Raw genomic sequence first — 19866 nt, 5'->3', positions numbered from 1 at the left:
GATACATAAATGATGAGTGGAAATTCGACTAAAAGATCCTGTGGAAAATCATTCACCTTTAGAATTCTTATTTGATATCCAACAGTTTGCGTGGATGCCTCCAGTCAGTTTGCAATATTTTGACAATAAATATTAGGATTTACAAATGAGGATGAACTATACGGTCTCGTTTATACAGGCTGGTGAGTAGCGTTCACATGAAGGCGTACATGATTCTAATGTGAATGCAACGCATCGCGGTAAGCACACGGTATTATCGAATATTGACTGACTGATGGTTAATTAATGATCACTAAACTATGTATTGGATAGATACGAGAAATACTACTTGCTATATTATATTATTGTCACCAGCTCTATTTTCAACTATGATAAAGATTTCTGAATAACTCATGATATCGAATGATGTGAAGGGGAAGTGACAGCAGAGAAATATGTAACCTCAATAGGTATGAGGTACAAATACCAATGGTGGACTCGATAGTTTCAAATAAATTAAACATTTTGTAGAGATTTGATAACACGTATATTATTTGTTTTATCCCAATGAGCAGGTGTATGGTATTTCTGACGGTTTGTGACCTAATGTAAGTCACTATATGGAGTAAATATATAACCGACGTTAAATTACCTCAAGTTCAGATGATGCTTAACACTCCACCAAAATATAAATAATGATGACATACGCATTTGGACTCAACGTGATCCGTTGCAGCCTTTCACCTGCCTATATATAATGAAATGACCAGTTAGCATATACAACAATTGTATTGGAACCACTCCACTGACTATTGCGTACTCAGATTCTTGATATAGGAACGTTGGAATTCGAGTACCCTTTGGATTATGAGACGAGTTCAATTACACAATTCGCAATGTTTATAATAGTTGATGAGTCATGCACTTTGCTGACGGCATCACTCTATAGTGAGTGAAATTCTTTCATATGTGTTTACAGTTTTCTGTAATTATAGATTAATCCATTTGTAACTACTAATGTAGGTGTTTAACAGATTTAAACATTAACACTTCCTTCATTGTCAGCAATGCAAATAGCTATTTCATCTAGACGATTCTCATTGGATTTCAGTGTGGATGAAGTTGAAATACATAAATCGGAATGGAGATACCACCGGTTAAAATTCTGACAAACCAGTAATGAAAACCAACGTAGTGATAAACAGTGAAGTGAACTGTGTTTATGGTAAATCTGATCATCTGGTACATCTTAATCCTGACATTTCATCTCTGTATCACGTCACCGTCCATTTGACCAGATGTATTCATCAAAATCCTAATTCTGCTTGTAGAAAACAGATGGAAATTGTGTTAATTAGTCGTTGTCCAATCAGAGTGTTTATTCAAAACATCTTAAGGAAACCATCGTATCCGTTACAGACATTATTGTTGTTTCTCAATCCAAACAGCTCGCTTGAGATGGTGCGATACGTATGAAGTGAAAACTACACCACATGAATCTTCGAACAATCTGAAAATATTTAATTCTTTTATTACGGATGATACAAAGTGTCGTTTCAACATGAAGCACATTAACTCCTTGATGTATTAGATGATTGATTATGTTTACCAATGATGAACACTGTAATGATGAACTCGGATTATTCCAATTGAATGGATTTCAAAAATATAGGTTTTATAGGTCACAGTATCATTGCTTCTTGTCTCGAAGCAAATAGATTGTGTCGCGATTTGTTCCCGTTATTGTCCTATATTTGCAAACACTTTTCTCTCTAAACTTCGAAAGGATCCACTGGCACAATCAATTGACAGGTTCTCACTTTACTGGCGAAATATGGACTATACGTTAATCATTTGTAATGACCATACTGTCTTGATAGAATCACATGGGCGATTCAAGGACGTTCACCCGTCTATCAAGTTCATATTATCCTACATTACCAAAGAACACATTGCGCCGGGAAATGTAGACAGACATGAGAAGAACGAACAAAAATTGGAAAGGACTGGAAAGTATAGTTCAGGGCAGAGTGGTTGGAGGCCTATGAATTATTGAGGGTTACAGGCGTTAGCAAGTGACTAAGTAATTACACTATTCCCCCTCTGTCTCTCCCTTACGCCATGTTGACTATATTTATTCTGATCATTATTTATTTCATAATTTGATTTCACTTATAATCTGATTCAATTTAACACTTCATAATCGGCTTAAACTAGACTCAATTGAGACCTTATTGCAATCTCATCTCCTTTTCTATATATTTCTCAGTTAAAACCGCACTGGACACTAAATTTATCACATAAAACGCACTGGAAGGATGCGATCAATTAGCTCTAAAATTAATTATCCAACACTTGGAGGATTTTTAATAACATCGGTTAGCAGACTGTAGCATTAGGTTACGTAGTTTGAACAAGGACAACGTGTCTGTAACAATATGGTTGAAATGTTGCTATCAGTGTAATTACAGTTGATTTATCTACTGAAGTATTTTAAGGGAAAAAATCATGAAGAGGCTATCGAAGAACTCACTGACATTTTTCCATCTAAACTACAAAACGGTCAATTGGCGCAACAGTTTGACTAGTTTTCTTATTACTGCCGATACATGAACGACACGTTTATCCTTCGTAATGGCTATAATAGCTTGATAGAAACATTTGAGCTATTCAATGAGGTTCACCCGTCCATAATGTTATATTACTCTACAAATTACACAATTTCTGATTTGGATTTGCATTACTCTCTAACTAAACCTCATACCAGGTAGACCATATTTATTCTAATCAATAATTATTTCACAATCTGATTTCACTTATAAACCTGTACAATTTAACACTTCATAGTCGGCTCAAGCTGGTCACAATGAAAACCCCATCGCAACACCATCGGATTGTATATACATGTCATTGTTGAAACTGAACTGGACATACGAGGCACCACGTAAAACGTATTGAACGTCTGTGATCAATCAGGTCTGACATTCCTATCTCCACATTCTTAGGACTTTTAACAACATATTTTGTCTCTTATTCAACTTGCGATATTCTGTCTATTTCTCTCTAAGTAGTGCAAACTTCAGTATCATCCTACAGGATTAACTTCACGTTATGAAAATATTCATGACGACCAGTTATTACCACACCAGCTCATTTGTCAGGCTTACACACGACCAAATCCTTATTTCTATTCAGGCGAATTAGCTGATTCAAGTGACGCTTAGTTAATGAGTTATTCATACTGTTACGGCAGAACTGAAGACATTTGGTTGATTTCAAAACTATGTTTTGAATATCAATAATTTCAATGTCTTCGGATGTATTTGTTTTAATGAACTTCCGAAATTGTTTGTTTATGTCACTATTTTTGACATTTTTGTTCCTCATTGTCTTTCGTTCGTCATTTCGTACTGTTTGCTGTGGGAACGTACGAAGTTGGAGAATATTTGGGCCGACTATTTCTAAATCATGAATAAACATTGGTACTTAAATTAGTGTTTGCTTCCATTGTTACTTTGCGTTCGTTAATTGCAAATAGATCGATGTACCGTACTTCAATAACGGGAACAAGCAAAAGCTTGAACGTATCTCTTACTACATTGATGACAATATTGATCTCTCCGATTGTTGGTTGTTCGACATTCATTAGGAGGTCCGCGGATGCTACTTCGATCTCGTGTGTGTTCAGTGAAGCTAGTCAATTGGCGAGTTCTTTGAAGTGTTGGCTGTACTTCGATGTTGGTTATTACTTTGACCTCCTAGTTTTTCACGGTTCGTTCTGGTTTTCGATAATTTCCAGCGATTTTCTTTGGTAAGTCAGACGATTGTTTCAAGTATTTTCTATTTCAGCCTTTTCCGCCGTCATTGACAGATACTCCACGTATTAATGTTTGTTGGTTATGATGCTTCTCTTCACCTGCTTGTTAACTTCTGTGTATTCAGCTTCAGCTTTGTCTTTCTCTGCTCTTGTTCAGCCGGCATTGATTGCTGCTTTCTTCTTCCTCCTTTCTTGAATCTTATTCAGTGTATTAATAGTTATCCATTCTTTGTGGTGGTGTTTATTGTGGCCCAGAGCCTGGTGACGTGTTAAAGTGATTACCTGATTTTTTCTTCCAGTTTTTCTTCATAAAAGTCCCCTATCCACGGAGTAGATCATGAAAGGCCTGGAATAAGATTAAATCATTTGTCTTACTTTCTGATGTATTTCATCAAATTTTGTGAACGATACTATCAATATATATTAGATAATCTGATGACGAATTTCAAATGTATTTCAGCGAGATAGTCATACTAATCTTTACAAAGTAAAATATACAGATAATCGCCATACATAAATTTTATTTGTGATTATTTTAACAGAGAGAACTGACTAAAAATAACAATGCGAACGTTTGGATATTGGATCGAACTTTGCAGGTTAAGCGCTTCCCACAACGCCTAACAGTGAAACATTCTGACCATCATTGAGGCATTTGATGCGCATTTTTCATGAGTCTGATATTTAAGTAAAAAGACAGTCGAAAGCATTTTAATGTCAGGTGGGTTTTCAGCTCAGATCAATCTGTAATGTGAAGTATAAAGAAATAACATGTGCTATCCTCAATATTCTTAATTACGTCACCAGTTAACACTACCCTTTATCTGAAAATTGATCATTCATATACGTGTGTGTATGTGTTCAATATTTGCTTGACACTTATTTTTATCAACATAGTGAAGGGCCGTAACGTGAACAGTATTTATGTGGAATATAATCACTTAGTACATTTTAATCCTAAAAAAGTTGCAAGATTGGTCACATTCAATCTGTGCATCACAATACCACCAATTTGACAAAATGTATTCTTCAAATGCTTAATTCCAATCTAAGAATAGTGTTGAAAATAGTTTGAACTAGACGTTAATGATTCTTCTGTACTCTATAAGCGTGATTATTCACTATATTTCGTCGGAAAACACAAATTTGTTTAAGTCATCATTGTTGTTTCTCAAAGTAACCAGTCCATTTGAGATAATGCAATATGTATGAACTCGAAAACGCATCAGATGAATCTTCAGGTTGTTTGAAAATATTTAATTATTTCATTTCAGTTTATTTTCATAAACATGAGGTATATTCTTTGCATGATCTGTCGGATGAAAATTCAGAATTTGGAAAGCTGAAAACTGTCATGATGCATTTGGACTATTTCAGTTGGATGGATCTCATTTAGCATTCTAAATCTATATAGTGAACATTCAAACAAATAACCAATTGTGCAATTGAATGCAAATGACTTTATTCTCAGTTACATAAAATTAGTATAAAGCCTGAGTATCTAACGCTCAACATTTAGACAATATATGTCAAATCCCTCACTGAGTAATGATTGGTGGTGAGTAAATGTATTTGAATGAGCCGTGTTGTGATTTTCTCATAATGGTTGTTGGTCAATTGGATTACTCGGCGGATACTTTGATGAGGTATGTTGTTGAGGCTTGCAACGTTTACTTCAAACAACAACAATCTCTAAACAGCACATAGATACATCTTCATGAAGCCGACAAGTTTAATATAGAAACAAATGCAATTTTGAATGTATTACAGTAGGGTGAATTCGTTACACTAACATTGCTTATTGTACAAAGCTCGAGATGAACTACTACAGACTAGTTAATCGAGTTGTACACATCAGACGTGTTTCATGCGATCAGATTTTATATATAAATACGTGACACGAAATCGATATTCTCTATTGTCTCGCTAACAAATCATGAAGTGAAATCTGTCAATGAATATTTAGTCAATATGACTTAATATATATACACAACGTTACTCATGTTGACATTGTGAACTGCAGTTCACATTATTATCTTTAACGTTGAAAGCAAATGACGAAACACGAATCTATGCACTTCGCAAATTTCATGATGACACTATATTTATTGATTTACTAAATAAAATATTATCGACGAAGTCTGCAATCATATTTCTCATACAAAATATCTTCATGATATTCTCTTGATTGTAGCCCAAACTGTATGTTTTATGTTGATGCAGCGTATGGTGTTAAACCAGTTGTCTTTTGGCAGTTCAACATTGTGGTATTTTGACTGAATATGAATATGATCATTAGTGCAGGGTCAGCAACGATCACATGAAATGAGTGCGTGTGATCGCATTTTCACTTGATTCACTAAAGTTAATCCTGTCATCTTAATCATATGATGTGATCCGTTTGATTTCTTGTTATATTTTGTCATACACGTACTAGTGCAGTGACTCACTTTAAAACTCATATTGGTCTTGTGTATAGGTAAATAAAGCTAACCAACGTAATTATGATTTTATCAATAAATTTTTCTTCGTGAATGTGAGATGAAATTGTCGAGACGAATTAAGCTGCTTACTGGTTGCGTTGAAACAGTGTAAAATAGAATTAACAGGACTTGATTAACGGGACACACATTTGTTAGCCCTTAAATTCTGGACAACCTGAAGCATTACTAACAGTTATGGATATATCATAACAACTCAAATCTCAATGCACATTGAAAACATAAGCTGTAAAACTATCTTTTTAATCATATTGTAAAATAATATTTGAATGTTTCAAACACCGAGCCACGGGAGAATTCTGTTTTTAGCGACTACAGCCTATAGATCCATTAATTAGTTAGTGCTCAAGACTTACTGATGTGAATTAGATATCGTGAAACATGCGTGTCAGACTTTGTCATTTTGCGTAACATGGAAACTAGCGTCGAGTTCAGCGAGAAAAATGGCGTGTATGACGAAAATCTATTTCACACTAAGACCAGTTGCACATTTCTCTATTATATATTTATCCGTGGGAAATTTGAGTTTTGAAATGATGAAAAACTATGCGAAACCTGCTAACACTTAAAGTCAGGTCAATCACCTCTTTCTCAACTGAACTCTAAACGCGTCCAGAATTTGTGATAGTCTGAAATGTATGTTGAACAAATCATTAGTCAAAATTTGTGAAACAACCGCTCATGTAACATCATTTTAGGTGTATATAGGTGTAATCGCGACTTTAGACGATACGTTGGGTCCGACTGTTGAGATCAAATTCTGTAGACTTAAAATTCGTTAATGCCTCAACATTTTGACCAATTTATTAATTCCTGATCAAATTTGTGGAAGGAAAAAGTTAACCGATAGACCAGCCCAAGCGATATGTAAAATTTATTCGTTTATTTTATCAGCTTATAGTTCCATACTAACGTGTGGTGTTTTAAATTAGGTATGAAAATTCATGTGTTAATGTTAATTCGCAAATGTGTGCTTCATGAATACTTGTAGAATTATGGTCTACTGCTCTTATAATTGACCTAATTCTAAAATTGTAGATTTGTCATGATATAACTGTCTAATCTATAAGATCTTACGTGGAAGTCACACCATCGACTACACCAACTCACTGTATCGTATCAATTACCAAAACATAATGTAGGCTAGCGAAGGAAAAATATATTTAATATAAATAGAAGATATAAGGTAACATTCAGAGAGATCACGCCTGCATGGCCGAGCAATGCCATCCGATCAACTCCAACTCATTCAATTCTTTATTGGCGCCTTCTCCACCGTTAGGTACTCCTCCGCGTTAAATGTTGAATATCTATTTTCCGAGTTGTCTCGTGCTCAGCTTTGAGTATTGTGTGGTTATGGTCCAATGTCACTACATACTCACTATACATCAGAGTAAAGAAATAGCCCATATTACATCAAGGTTAGTTTAATTTGCGCGGCGTCAAAAACAAAAAATCTATGCTGAACAAAAACATAGTTGTTGTTCACTACCTAACCAATGTTCAAGTTATTTGAAACTATGAAGTCCTATCTTGATGTGGACACCTTAATGAAACTATTGTTCACCAGCAAATCGTGTTTCACATCGTATATCCGGAGCCACTGTAACAACTTCGTCTGGGATTCCTGGCGTCGACAACATACTAAACCGTAGAGATCAGGCATCATCGGTCAACTGGATTTCCATTAACAGGCAGTTACGTGGTGATTCATTAGAAAGCTCCAGTAAGAAAAGTTGAAGTTGATGTCTTTTCGTCATATTCATCTACGCTACGACAGATTGCAGCTTGGATGCGATCAAAGATGCGATTACCAACACTACCCCGATCTTCTGCAAAACGTGCATCCGACAGTCGTTGTAGTATCAATCGGAGAACTGAGTGCCCACGTCATGCGTATATGCACAGAAGAGAGTCATTCTGGTGTCCAATGAGGACTTGTTGGTCGCAAGTCAGATACCAGTGACCATCTTATGCAGATGTGTGCAGACTAAAACTGATTAAGGTCTGCACTAACTACTGACACAGTCGTCCTCGAAAATCTACCTAGCACCCTTCCTCTTCATTTCGAACCTAGACACAGATCGATCACATTGCGATCAGCACATTTGGCATGGTTGTGTTCAAGAACGCTGCTCGTATTAGAGCATCCATCTCGACTCTGATCACGTCATTGTTTGCGTTGGTCATATCTTACGTTTCATTGGCCAACAAATGAGTCGTCTCCATAGGGTCGATGTCATCAAATTGATACAGCTTCTGTTGCAACCACATATCAATTCGAGGCTAGCCACCAGTTCACAAAAAACCGTAGATGATCTTTGACCGCAGATGAATGACCTCGCTAAACGCCTCATTTATGAGTAATGAGTTTCTACAGGTTCCTTACAAATCGTTTAAGCACGTTGATCTACCTCGAGTGACCGTTAAAGGGATCGTTTGTGAAGATGGTGGGATGCCAACCAATAAGATCTACAGATATATCGGACGGTGGGCAGACAGTTTCGAGGAAAAGTTCGACTGGTCTGATGCTCTAGTGTCATCATAAACGTAAACTGAGTAACAGAGAAGCTGTGTAGGGCCTAGTAATATAGCACGTCTTGTTCACTGTATGTCTGTAGCTCATATCTCTACCACTATAGAAATCGACCCACGTTTAGCTGAATTGAGTTGACTCAAGTGCATTCTCAACCGCGCGTCACTTCGCTTCTTTATTTTTTCTTTATTTGCTTTGCTCCACGTTTCCGACTGCCTGTTCCAATCAAGGATTGGAAGAAATGTATACATTCAAAAATCCACTCTCGTATTTGACTTTTCTAATTTCCCTCTCATCAACGCCCGTCAGATCGACGATCATATACGGGAATAGTCAGGATATATATATTTCAACACCAGTTTTTCGATAACCATTTTTCGTTTGATTTTAGTAGAATCACAAATTAAACCACCTAATCTGCATCAGTTTACCAACCGAAGACAACAAATCGATCTTAGATTTGTTCAATTAAATTATAATATCTATTACCAATAAACAGGTGTTTAATTACCCTAGAATAAATGTGAAGACCAGCAGTTAAATTTCCAAGAGGATAGTAGTGAAACTACAAATGAATTGTCTTTTGTTAACTCATGTGAATGTGCATGATTTTCATCATCCTTTTCGAAATAAAAAGATCTAGAATCCGTATCCGTGATATTGTAGTAAATTTATTTCGATTTCAACCATGTTTCCGGTACGAAGCATTTCCATACATATTGAAGTCCACATAGCGAATTAATACCGAACGAAGATAATGTTCATAAAGGGTTACATTCCAAGCTTTACCTTTCCATTGATTTGCTTTTCCAACTATACGTATGTGAGTGTGTAATATTCAGATTATGAATCTCAGGACGTCTTTCAATAATATGATATTTATGACAGTCACAATATGAACAAGGATTTTCATCGCTGAGAACAGAAAAAGAATGAGAACAACTGTTGACATTCTATAATTCGACTCGATACATACCAATCAGCAATCGACTAGACAAACTAGTTTCTTTAAAAATTGTGGGGATTGTAGCCTGACGAGAATGTCAATCGCTGACTATCAGAATAAACTCAAAAGAGAACAGGTTATCGTAGGTTTAGAAGTAGTTTAATATTCTGAAAGCTGCAGTTGTATATATATATATTTATCAGTATTTTCGCTTCTAATTTGGTAGCCCAAAATACTTTCTCGCTCAAGAAGTCAGTTGTGGAGTTCGTTCGTAGCACACCATGTCTTAGTATCAATTGCAACTGATTCGCCATTTGCATTATTGCTCACACTAATTTCATTTTCTGTATGTGTTATTTAGGATTCAAGAAATTCATCAGTAAGTCAGACTTGAAGCATTTCAGTTGGTCCAGTTTATCAATGAAAAATTATTTGTATTACGATGTATTTGTATTTTGACAACACCTTAACCGGTAACAACTTCAAAAATCGAAACGTGTCAACCCGATGAAATCAGATGATACATTTGGTTGACTATCGAAATATCGGGAAGTGACTGACCTATGATGTCTGTAGTTTAGACGGTTATTATAAAAGTCAAGCATTAATGATGAGACAGGAATCATCGCATTTCTCAAAGTTTGTAGTGACACTGCATCTATTGATTTACTAAATAAAACCATTTTGACAAATTCCATAATCAGATCTTGCATACAAAATATCCCCTTGATATTCTGTTGCATCGTAGCTCAACCGCGATATTTTGCGGTGATACAGCGTAAGGAGTTATACAAGTTGTATTTTCACAGTTTAATATTGCGATACTTTCAATGAACTTAAATTTGACCATAAGCTCAAGCTCAACAGCAATCACATAAAATGAGTGCATATGATCTCATTTCCAGACAGTTAGCTAAAGGTCATTCAATCAGCCCACTCATATGATGTAATTCATTTAATGACTTGCCATATTATGTCATACACGAACTAGTGCAGTCATTTATTTTGAAAATCATAATGGTCTTGTGTATAGTTACACCACGAAATTCTACATAATTATAATCATCCGAATAAACGTTTCCTGAATAATGTGACAAGTAATTGTCGAGATGTACTAGATAGCGTACTGGTTGTGTTGCACAAGTAGGACCTAGTTTATTTTTGTGAGCCGATTATCCTCAACACCATTTCAAGTTTTGAATTATCAAGAAGATTACTAACTGGTATGAATTGATGATAAAATACATGACGCTTAACAACAGTTGAAGTCAGTTCAATCACTTCTCTCAACTGAGCTCCAATCGTGTTTGAGATTTGCCATAGTATGGAATGCATGCATGTTTGAAATGTGTGGAATATCTGTTCAAGTACAATCATTTATAGTGTCGATATGTGTCACCTGGCTTTTAGATGATAGGTGGCATTAGACAATTGAGATTGAATGCTGGAGAGGTGAATCTCGTTAATATGCATTGATTGCAAACTGAAAACTCAGCAGCTATATCTCACATTTTTGACGTTTACATTAAATTGTAATCGAATTCCTAAAAGGAAAGGTTAACCAATAGGCCGTCTCATGAGATAAAAAATCATTTTTCACAATGTCATAGTTCCATCTAAACACGTGTTTAGTTAGGTGAAGATTGATACAGTATGCTTTACTATATATTCCCAAATGTGTGTTTGCTGAATCTTCGCCCCAACTTGAAATTGTTCTTCCCTCTTCCAGACACATATTTGAGCACATTCATTAGTGACATAATTGGTACACTTTAATCAGAAATGTGCTATTCCATTGCCAAACTCTGAATCTACTTACTTGTACGTTGTTGTTTGGTTAAAATATTTGATGATAAGTTTCATGTGTATTGCAATGCATCGTTGTTGGAGACCATCTTGTGTGTGCGGAGTTGGTTAGACTTGCTACAGCTTAAACTAAAAATGAAACCCTGAATATTTAGAGAAAACTGTTTGTATCCATATTTCTACACTTGTATTTCAATTTTCGATAGAACAATGAGAAGACAGAGTTGATCTGAAGAATGTGATTTATCTACGCTATACATTTCGAACAATCTGGTCACACATATATTTATCAGGGCATTTTATATGAAAATACTGAATGTCAAACAAATCAAAGTTCAATTAAAATAACCAAGGGGAGCGAAAGAATAAGAAATTGTTGCGTTATCCTAGGCCATAGAATGACTTTAGGATTAACAAGGTAAATACAAGGGTACGACAAATTGTTTATGAGCACATAAGGAGGTTTAAATTTTCGAATAGCCTAGGATTCAATAACTTAAGAATTGATTTCAACAATTTTTATGCAACGTTCTAAATGCTGTTATAATGTCAATTTTGTGCCCCCTCTCAAGTATATGTTTTGCTATTTCAATTTTTTGTGTCATATTGGAATCAACGATATTCAGTGACAAGTGATTCAACCACACACATTTTGATTCACCATTTTCGTTGTTGTTGAGGTAGATATCCCTGGGCTATATGTTTATGGATGATCATGAACTCAATATACACATTTGCCCTGATACAGACGAGAGTGGGAATAATTAGCTCTCTCACTCTCTCGAAATGCAGTCTCTTGGTCACGTGTAGGCGGCCAGTATCAGAGAAATCTTACTCTCTGCCTTCTGGAGACACGAAATTGAAAGTCCGATGCTGTAACTAGGTTTCTGGAAACAGAGGATCAATTTGGTGAAGTTGAAAAACTTTGAGTCCAGACCAATGAGAATTAAGACCGGAGTTTTATTCATTATTAACCCTATACTTAATGCTCAATTTATTTATAACTATCAAGTCGAACTTCAATAATAATACCTCATAACTAATTAAAGAAATTACAGTGGCCGCTACTATGATTCACTTAAGGAAGATGTCTTGAACAAATTTTGTGAACGAAACTATTAATTCATATTGGAGAAGCTCACGATAAATTTCATCAGCATTTCGACGAAACAGACACACCACTCTGTACGAACTAAATCGTACAGTTCGTCGTCATTCAAATGTTTTATTATTGATTCTTTTTTATTAGAAAACTGACTGGAGGTAACCATGAAATCAGTCTGATGTCGGTTCAAATGTTCAGAGCTTGGAAGCCTTCCACAAAATCTGTGACAGTTTAAAAACTAACCATCGGTGATGTGTTCCATGCCAACATACAAGGAATCGTATAATCGAACAAAACAACCGACCAACGCCTTCTACTTTCAATTAACTGTTTCACTCAGATCATTCTGTAATGTATGTTATTATGAAATAACATTTGCTGTACTCAAAATGTTTCAATTTAATCACAAGATATAATAATATATGTGCATGTAACGAGTAACCTCATGTTTGCTTTATTCAATTGAGATTTGTAATATTTTATTTACGTCACGATCACTTTAATTAATCATCTGATCTTTGTATTCGTCTCAAAAACAGCCATTATGAATGTGATCACACTTATGATAACTTGACTGGATGAAACTCACAATCTCCTTGTAAAATAAGAATATAAAAGGAGACGGGTATGTGATCGGTTTAATTGATGTGATATCGTAGTCTGGAAGTAAGTTAATCAAATATTCAGTATTCAATTATTGTTTCCGTAGCTTTTTGAAATTTACCTGAAAAATATAGACTAACACTGATGTACAATTTTTCAATAATAGAAACAGTCATATATAACAAAACGTTGTGATCAACAAATCGTATCATTTTTGTAAAGAAAAATTCATAATTATCTAGTGGAGTTCACCACTCAGAGTGAATGAGTGTAGTGCAATGTTGAGAATCGACTGAAGTTAGTATTTTGGACTGTGAGAGGCCAAACTGGCGATCTAAACCTCAAAGAATCAAAATGATACGTAAAGCATTCATGATTGAACACTGTTCTGGAGGTTCATACTGGGACAACAAGTCAAATCTACTGATCTTGAATCTCCTACAGTTGTTACCCGAACCCTGTCTTTGACCAAACATTATGAGTTGAACAATCTCTACATATATCTAGCAAGTATTCTCTGGGTAGTAAAAGCTGTTCAGTATACATTACGATGCTCTAATAAACTTCATTTCAGCAATTCACTCGATGTATTACGCAAAATGGAATCGGTATTCACCGTATGAAACAGAAATTTAAATATTGCACCAAGCGAACCTGGTCAACAAAATACTTAAATAACACATGAGATATGTAGATTGATTCTCTCAGAGGTTAATGAAATAGTGGAAAGTTAACATACGATGAAAAAATTCCGTCAATCTTAATTATATTCTGAGCTAACATATACAGATGGAGCAATTAGACCGGCATTAGCTTTTAGATTTTCAATAGTAAAAAGTCAAATAACCAATCATTTTCTAATATATTGATCTTGACTAACATATATCAGATGATATGTTGTTATTTTGATGACTGCTCAATCCAAACACATATTATCGTTGTGAGAAATTGCTTCGTCTATAGACCACCATTTCCGTGCCCCACGTTTTCAGTGTATAACATCACACCATCTGCGATGTTATGTAAATATCTCACCCTATACGCATAACAGCTTCTTGACTGAACGTTCATTAAAATTCCAGCTTACACTACAGACAAATATTTCAAATGAATTTTAAGTTGAATCACCTCACAATGATGATCACAAATACGATCGTTGTTCTTTTTATATTCACAACTCTACTGCTAAATACTCACAACGCTATGGAGGGAAAATCGCCAAAGAAAACCCCCATAAATCGAAGTCGGTCAGTCAACAAAACCCTTTTCAACTTAACTGATACTAAAAACAAAACTGTATTTGATAATTGGATAGAGTATTCAGATAACGTTCACCGATCTAAAGCTACACTCGTACCACTTTATGGAGAGGTAAATTTAATTTATATATGCAATTTAACTGACAACATGTTTAGAATTACCAATCAGCCATATTCTTCTACCTACACAACTCATGATCAAATGGATGGAGTTTCGCTGGCGTCAAGCGGATAAACTATATTTCGGTTTTGCCAGAATATGACGGTGTAGTAATTGATGTTCATAGACAAGGTCTAGATTCTACCTTCAAACTGATCTTCTATGGAAACTGTGTGGATGTACAAAATTGTTTATTATGTGAGTCAAATTTTGAGGTAATTTGAAATTCAATTATGTAGAGCAATTCAATGTGTTTTCTATTAAATGTTGATAGACAACTGGCGTACGACAACGAATAGAACTACCATTTGGCAAATTTACGCAACACAATCGTGGAAGACAGATATCTAATCGATTGCCGCCAAGTTTAAACCAGGTATCTCAAATTGGAATACAAGCATACACAGGTAGAGATGGGACTAAACAGCACGCTGGTGTAGGTTCCATCGAAATATTCACTATTTCAATATATAAAGAAGCTGGAAAGTCAGTTTGAATAAACCGAACTTATATGGAATTTCGACCACTTGATATGTAGCACTTATTGATACCATGAAAATTTTCATTTATATTAAATGACTTTGCCAATAAATATCACATATCCACCAGTGAGTATTGAATTGAAATTTAAAAACACGATATTCAGTGAAGAGATCTCTTTTGAAGTAACTTATTATCAAGTTGTATATTTGTATACAAATATGAAGATCTTTTCACTAAACGTACTGGTTTCGTGATGAATAATTGAAATGATGTATTAGTGAGGTTATAATACTAGATCACGTAATATGAATAAAAACAATAGACCTAATAATTTATCATCGAGGCACCATGTGAATAAACAACGATGATTAACATGCGTATGTAAATAAAGATACACTTATACAGTATTTCACACTTATATATACTACTGCTTATTGTTTTTATGTCATCATAAATACTGTGAATGAATGATTTTCCCTAACGAAATCCTAGACGTTGTTGTCTTCCATTCCTCAAGTGCATTCACCGACTAACGGTCAGTTGATCTGGAGATCATTACGATGATTTTCAATATTAGACAAGCACAAGAAACAACAAGGAATAACCAGAGTGCATTAGTGTGTGTGTGGGAGAGAGATAGGGGTTTGAGATCATAGTGGAAATAAAGCATGATTTAATCGATTGTAATAATCTTGACAATAATGTAAAACAAAAATGTTATTAGTGATTATTATTAATCATAAAAGACTCGATCAAATTATTTTTGCTTCGACATTTGCCTTCCTGAATTTAGCTTGAATACACTTTATAAACATCTACTGATCATTTGTAATAGAGATCAATAGAGCATCTAATAGTTAGATTGAAAGTATCCGATTGACAATGATGATCAATTTATGTATACCTTAATAGGCACAGTACATAATTGAGACGCGAGTATGCACTTCTCCATCTTGACTTTTCACATTTCTTCCATATTTAACCTGGTTGCCATGCAAGTGTTTAATATAACAATTTGAAGATTCGAAATTTAATCCTAAAATCAACAGTAGACTTATTATTTAGACCCATTTTCTATTTGTCTTGTTCTATGAATTTTGTATACTGAACAATTAAACACGTTTCTCATTTCATTTTAATTATTAGTTCATGGAATTTGAAGTAAATATTCCACAAACAGTCTGGGTCGTAATTATACAAACTATCATGAGTAATTGAATTTCAAACTGTCGCACAATCACAAATTATTTTCAATGCACTATTAATAATATCAATCTTGAATGTATAAGTGTAGACTGATAAGAAACTGTATGTTTCTACAATTCATATTAATGCTTAGTCGTAAATTGAATTTCAACTTATTACCATATTAATACAATGAAATTGGAAGTGTTAATAATAAGTCAAAAGAAAATTGTCTGCTCACATTTGTTTATGACACGATGAGTACATAGACGATACACACCATCACTCCTCTTATTATAATGAACACTGTTGGATGCTGAGCGACTGTGTGGAATGAACTTTGGGATTTATTCATCGTTTACATGGTTGTTCACTTTTATGTGCTTTTCCACTTGTGTCGTTTGAAATTCAAAAAAATCAGTAGAAAGTAAGTTGTGACCCATTTCAGTTGACTGAGTTAATCGATTAACAAGAGATGCTTTCAGACACTTAGATCTTTAAAGATGCCATAGTTATTTGCAGAATAACAACAAATTAATCAGTCACATGTTTGATAATCCAAACTTGCCAACACAGCGAAGTCAGATGTGAGAAGCTGGGAGGTTCAATAACTTGTTTGATGAGCTACGAAGATATGGAAACGTCACCGGTATAAGATGTCTAACGGTTGTGGTAGACGTTGAGCACAGCCTACCCCATCGTGATCTGGTGCGGATGATTGACCAGGCGCCTTCAGCTCACTAAAACTAATACGATCAGAATCAAATGTCGAAGAATTACAGAGCTACAGAGTTTGGAGTTTTATTCATCGCTACAACATGCATGGCTAAGAAAACCAAATACATGACAAAGCGATACCAAATAACAATTTGTGAAGTTACGACTAATATTGCAATGAAAAGCACGACTTTTATAATATACAGGGATCTTTCGGCTTAACTGACTGAATTGTTCAAATAAAATAAATGCACTGGCTCTAATTTCCATGAAGTTCAAAATTGGAGTAACTATCAACTAATATCAGTTAATGTCAGTCGGTAATCACGAATAAACAATGTTTTGCTAGTTACACTATTTAATGTTAGCCGGACCACCGTTAAACAGATGGATGCACCCAAGAGCCGTTTTATCCATGCACAGAATTTCTCATCTGCATAAATGCATGTATTTACATCCGGAACCACATATTAATAATAACCATGTCCTCACTAGTGTTTAGATACAGTATGTAGTTTTATTAGGAATCCACCTCAGGAGATGGGTAAAATTTATTTAATATTGTTAAGCTGATCAGTGTTAGACATTAACATGTTTTTGATGATTATCTAGAGTTCTATGCGTTACGTATTCCGTCTTAAGACGGATTGGGTCTCCAGATGCAAGATGATGAGTACAAAGTGTTGTGTCTTCTCATAGTGTGATAAACAAGACTTTCAGTGCTCTCTGATGTTCAGAGGTGGTCTGCCTAATATAAATTGATGATTTAAATAATGAAGAATTTAAAGTCTCCATAAAACAACACTCAACTCTATAAGTAAGTAGTATAGTGTACTACATCAGAATTGCGGATGAGAAACAAACTGTGATCAAACGATGATGTCCCCAGTCGTAAAGCCAATGTTTATAAATGGTTTCACAATAGGTTAATCCATTGATTGATATTTTCTGTCTAAACGAGGAAACGATACACTGACTCGACGGATTGACAATATATCCTTTTACTGTCGTTATATGAAAGATTTGTTTAGGCTTTGTGATGACATTACTGGCCTAATAAGTACACTCGAGATATTCGATATTGTTCAGCCGTCCACAAAATTCATATGTGTGGGATAAAATTGACGTGGAAAAGCCTTTCTTTACGTTCTACTTACAAGACGAATCGACTGATTATTAGGAAGAAAAATAGACATGAAAACTACCTGGACAGATCAATATACAAACGTTCTTAATTTTGTTCATCTACAATACAATAGAGTCGTGATTAAGATACTTCATCATGGAGCCGAAACCATATGTTCTCTGAATGCGCTTGAAGACAAAACAAAAGGCATCGTACACGACCCCGAAAATATTGGAGTATCTGGAGAAATTTACAAATAACATGTAACCAAGAAAGGAAAGCACGAGGAATGCCCAACCGTGATCAAAGCGCCTCTGTATATGCAATCAAAATGTAGAAGGGATGCGCCTAGTAAAACACAAAATCTAAGGTTACGCAGGATAATTCAAAGAACTTCTGATGCTGTTAAACTACAATCAGTGTTCTCCACGCATACAATGATTATTCTGTCGTTGAAAAATAAATCGTCTGAACTAGTCACTCGTTTCTTTCTCTTTCAAGTTAACCGCTCCTGTGCAGAATGTTTCATTGGTAGAGATGTTCTGGTGATTTGTGTATTCGGGTTTGTAAGCACCTTTCAATGTGGTTAAGCGAAGGTATCGTCAAAAATGTTAACAGTTCTAATTTAGCTGATTTGTTTCAAATTTGAAACACAGTCAACATGGAGCAACAGTTTACAACAATATATCGCGTTAACACCAGCCTACGTGATTCCGTGGCACTGCTTTCCTGCGGTAATTGCTATTCTGACCAAGATGCCATGGCTTTGCCATGGAAGAAATATGTTTAGCTGCTCCTTTTACCTCGGATAAGTTCGGGCTCAACTGAATGTTAATCAACTGAATGATTTGACGACGTAGTTTTTCTAATGTTAAATTTTGTATGCGAAACTTATCTTATCCACACACCTTAACATTTCCATTATTATGATTGTAATTATAACATGTGCTAATCGTTCTCAGAAATGTATTCAGTGTCCAACCAACATCAATAATTCGTGCATCATTCACATGATTCTTCGTACAACACTATTCGTGATTTGTAATTACATCAATCTCTCTTACCACATGTTGACTATTATTCATTATCTATTACACATTGAAAACAGGAAGTTCAGTGAAGGGATCTCTTTTCATCGAATCTATTGTCAAGCTGTTCAATCGTAAATATATTTATGATGATCATTTTCCATCAAATTACTAGTTCTGTGAAGGGATATGAACGAGAAATAACCAAAAGGACGTAATGGATAGATTATTACACTGTATTACGTAATGTGGATATTAACAATAGACCTAAGAAGTTAGCATGAAATCACAACGTGAACGTAGTAAGAAGATTAAAATGTCGCTAACAGTTTGAGAATGGTAGATATAACTGCAGAAGCATTTTGACTAAAATGCGCAGACAGGCTATCAACGAACACATCAATGTCGAGAATTTGATAATCACGATACCTTTTTAAATAAGAGCAACTGTTCTTCTGAACAAAAATGATTCATTTGACAAGATCGATTTCATCTCGAATAATCACCAAACATTTCAGAAACAGAATGAACAAAAGGATTTCAATAAAAGATATAGATAGAACGGAACGGATCATTGGCGAAGCTCAGATATCAACAAGTGATTACAACAAACAC

General features: G+C 34.9%; 1 protein-coding gene across 1 annotated transcript; it reads left to right on the top strand.

The window, feature by feature from the left end:
* Positions 1-13156: 13156 nt before the first annotated feature.
* MS3_00007096 (uncharacterized protein) lies at positions 13157-15208 on the top strand (the record flags this gene model as incomplete). Its single annotated transcript, XM_035730897.2, has 3 exons — positions 13157-14664; positions 14781-14927; positions 14987-15208. The coding sequence occupies exons 1-3, from the start codon at positions 14401-14403 to the stop codon at positions 15206-15208; spliced, it is 633 nt and encodes a 210-aa protein (XP_035588620.1). The 5' UTR covers positions 13157-14400.
* Positions 15209-19866: the final 4658 nt, after the last annotated feature.

This window comes from Schistosoma haematobium, chromosome 2, assembly GCF_000699445.3.
Source record: "Schistosoma haematobium chromosome 2, whole genome shotgun sequence".
In the NCBI taxonomy this organism is placed as follows: domain Eukaryota; kingdom Metazoa; phylum Platyhelminthes; class Trematoda; order Strigeidida; family Schistosomatidae; genus Schistosoma; species Schistosoma haematobium.
Note: the sequence above shows the minus strand (reverse complement) of the source record. Positions and strands in the feature narration are given on the sequence as shown.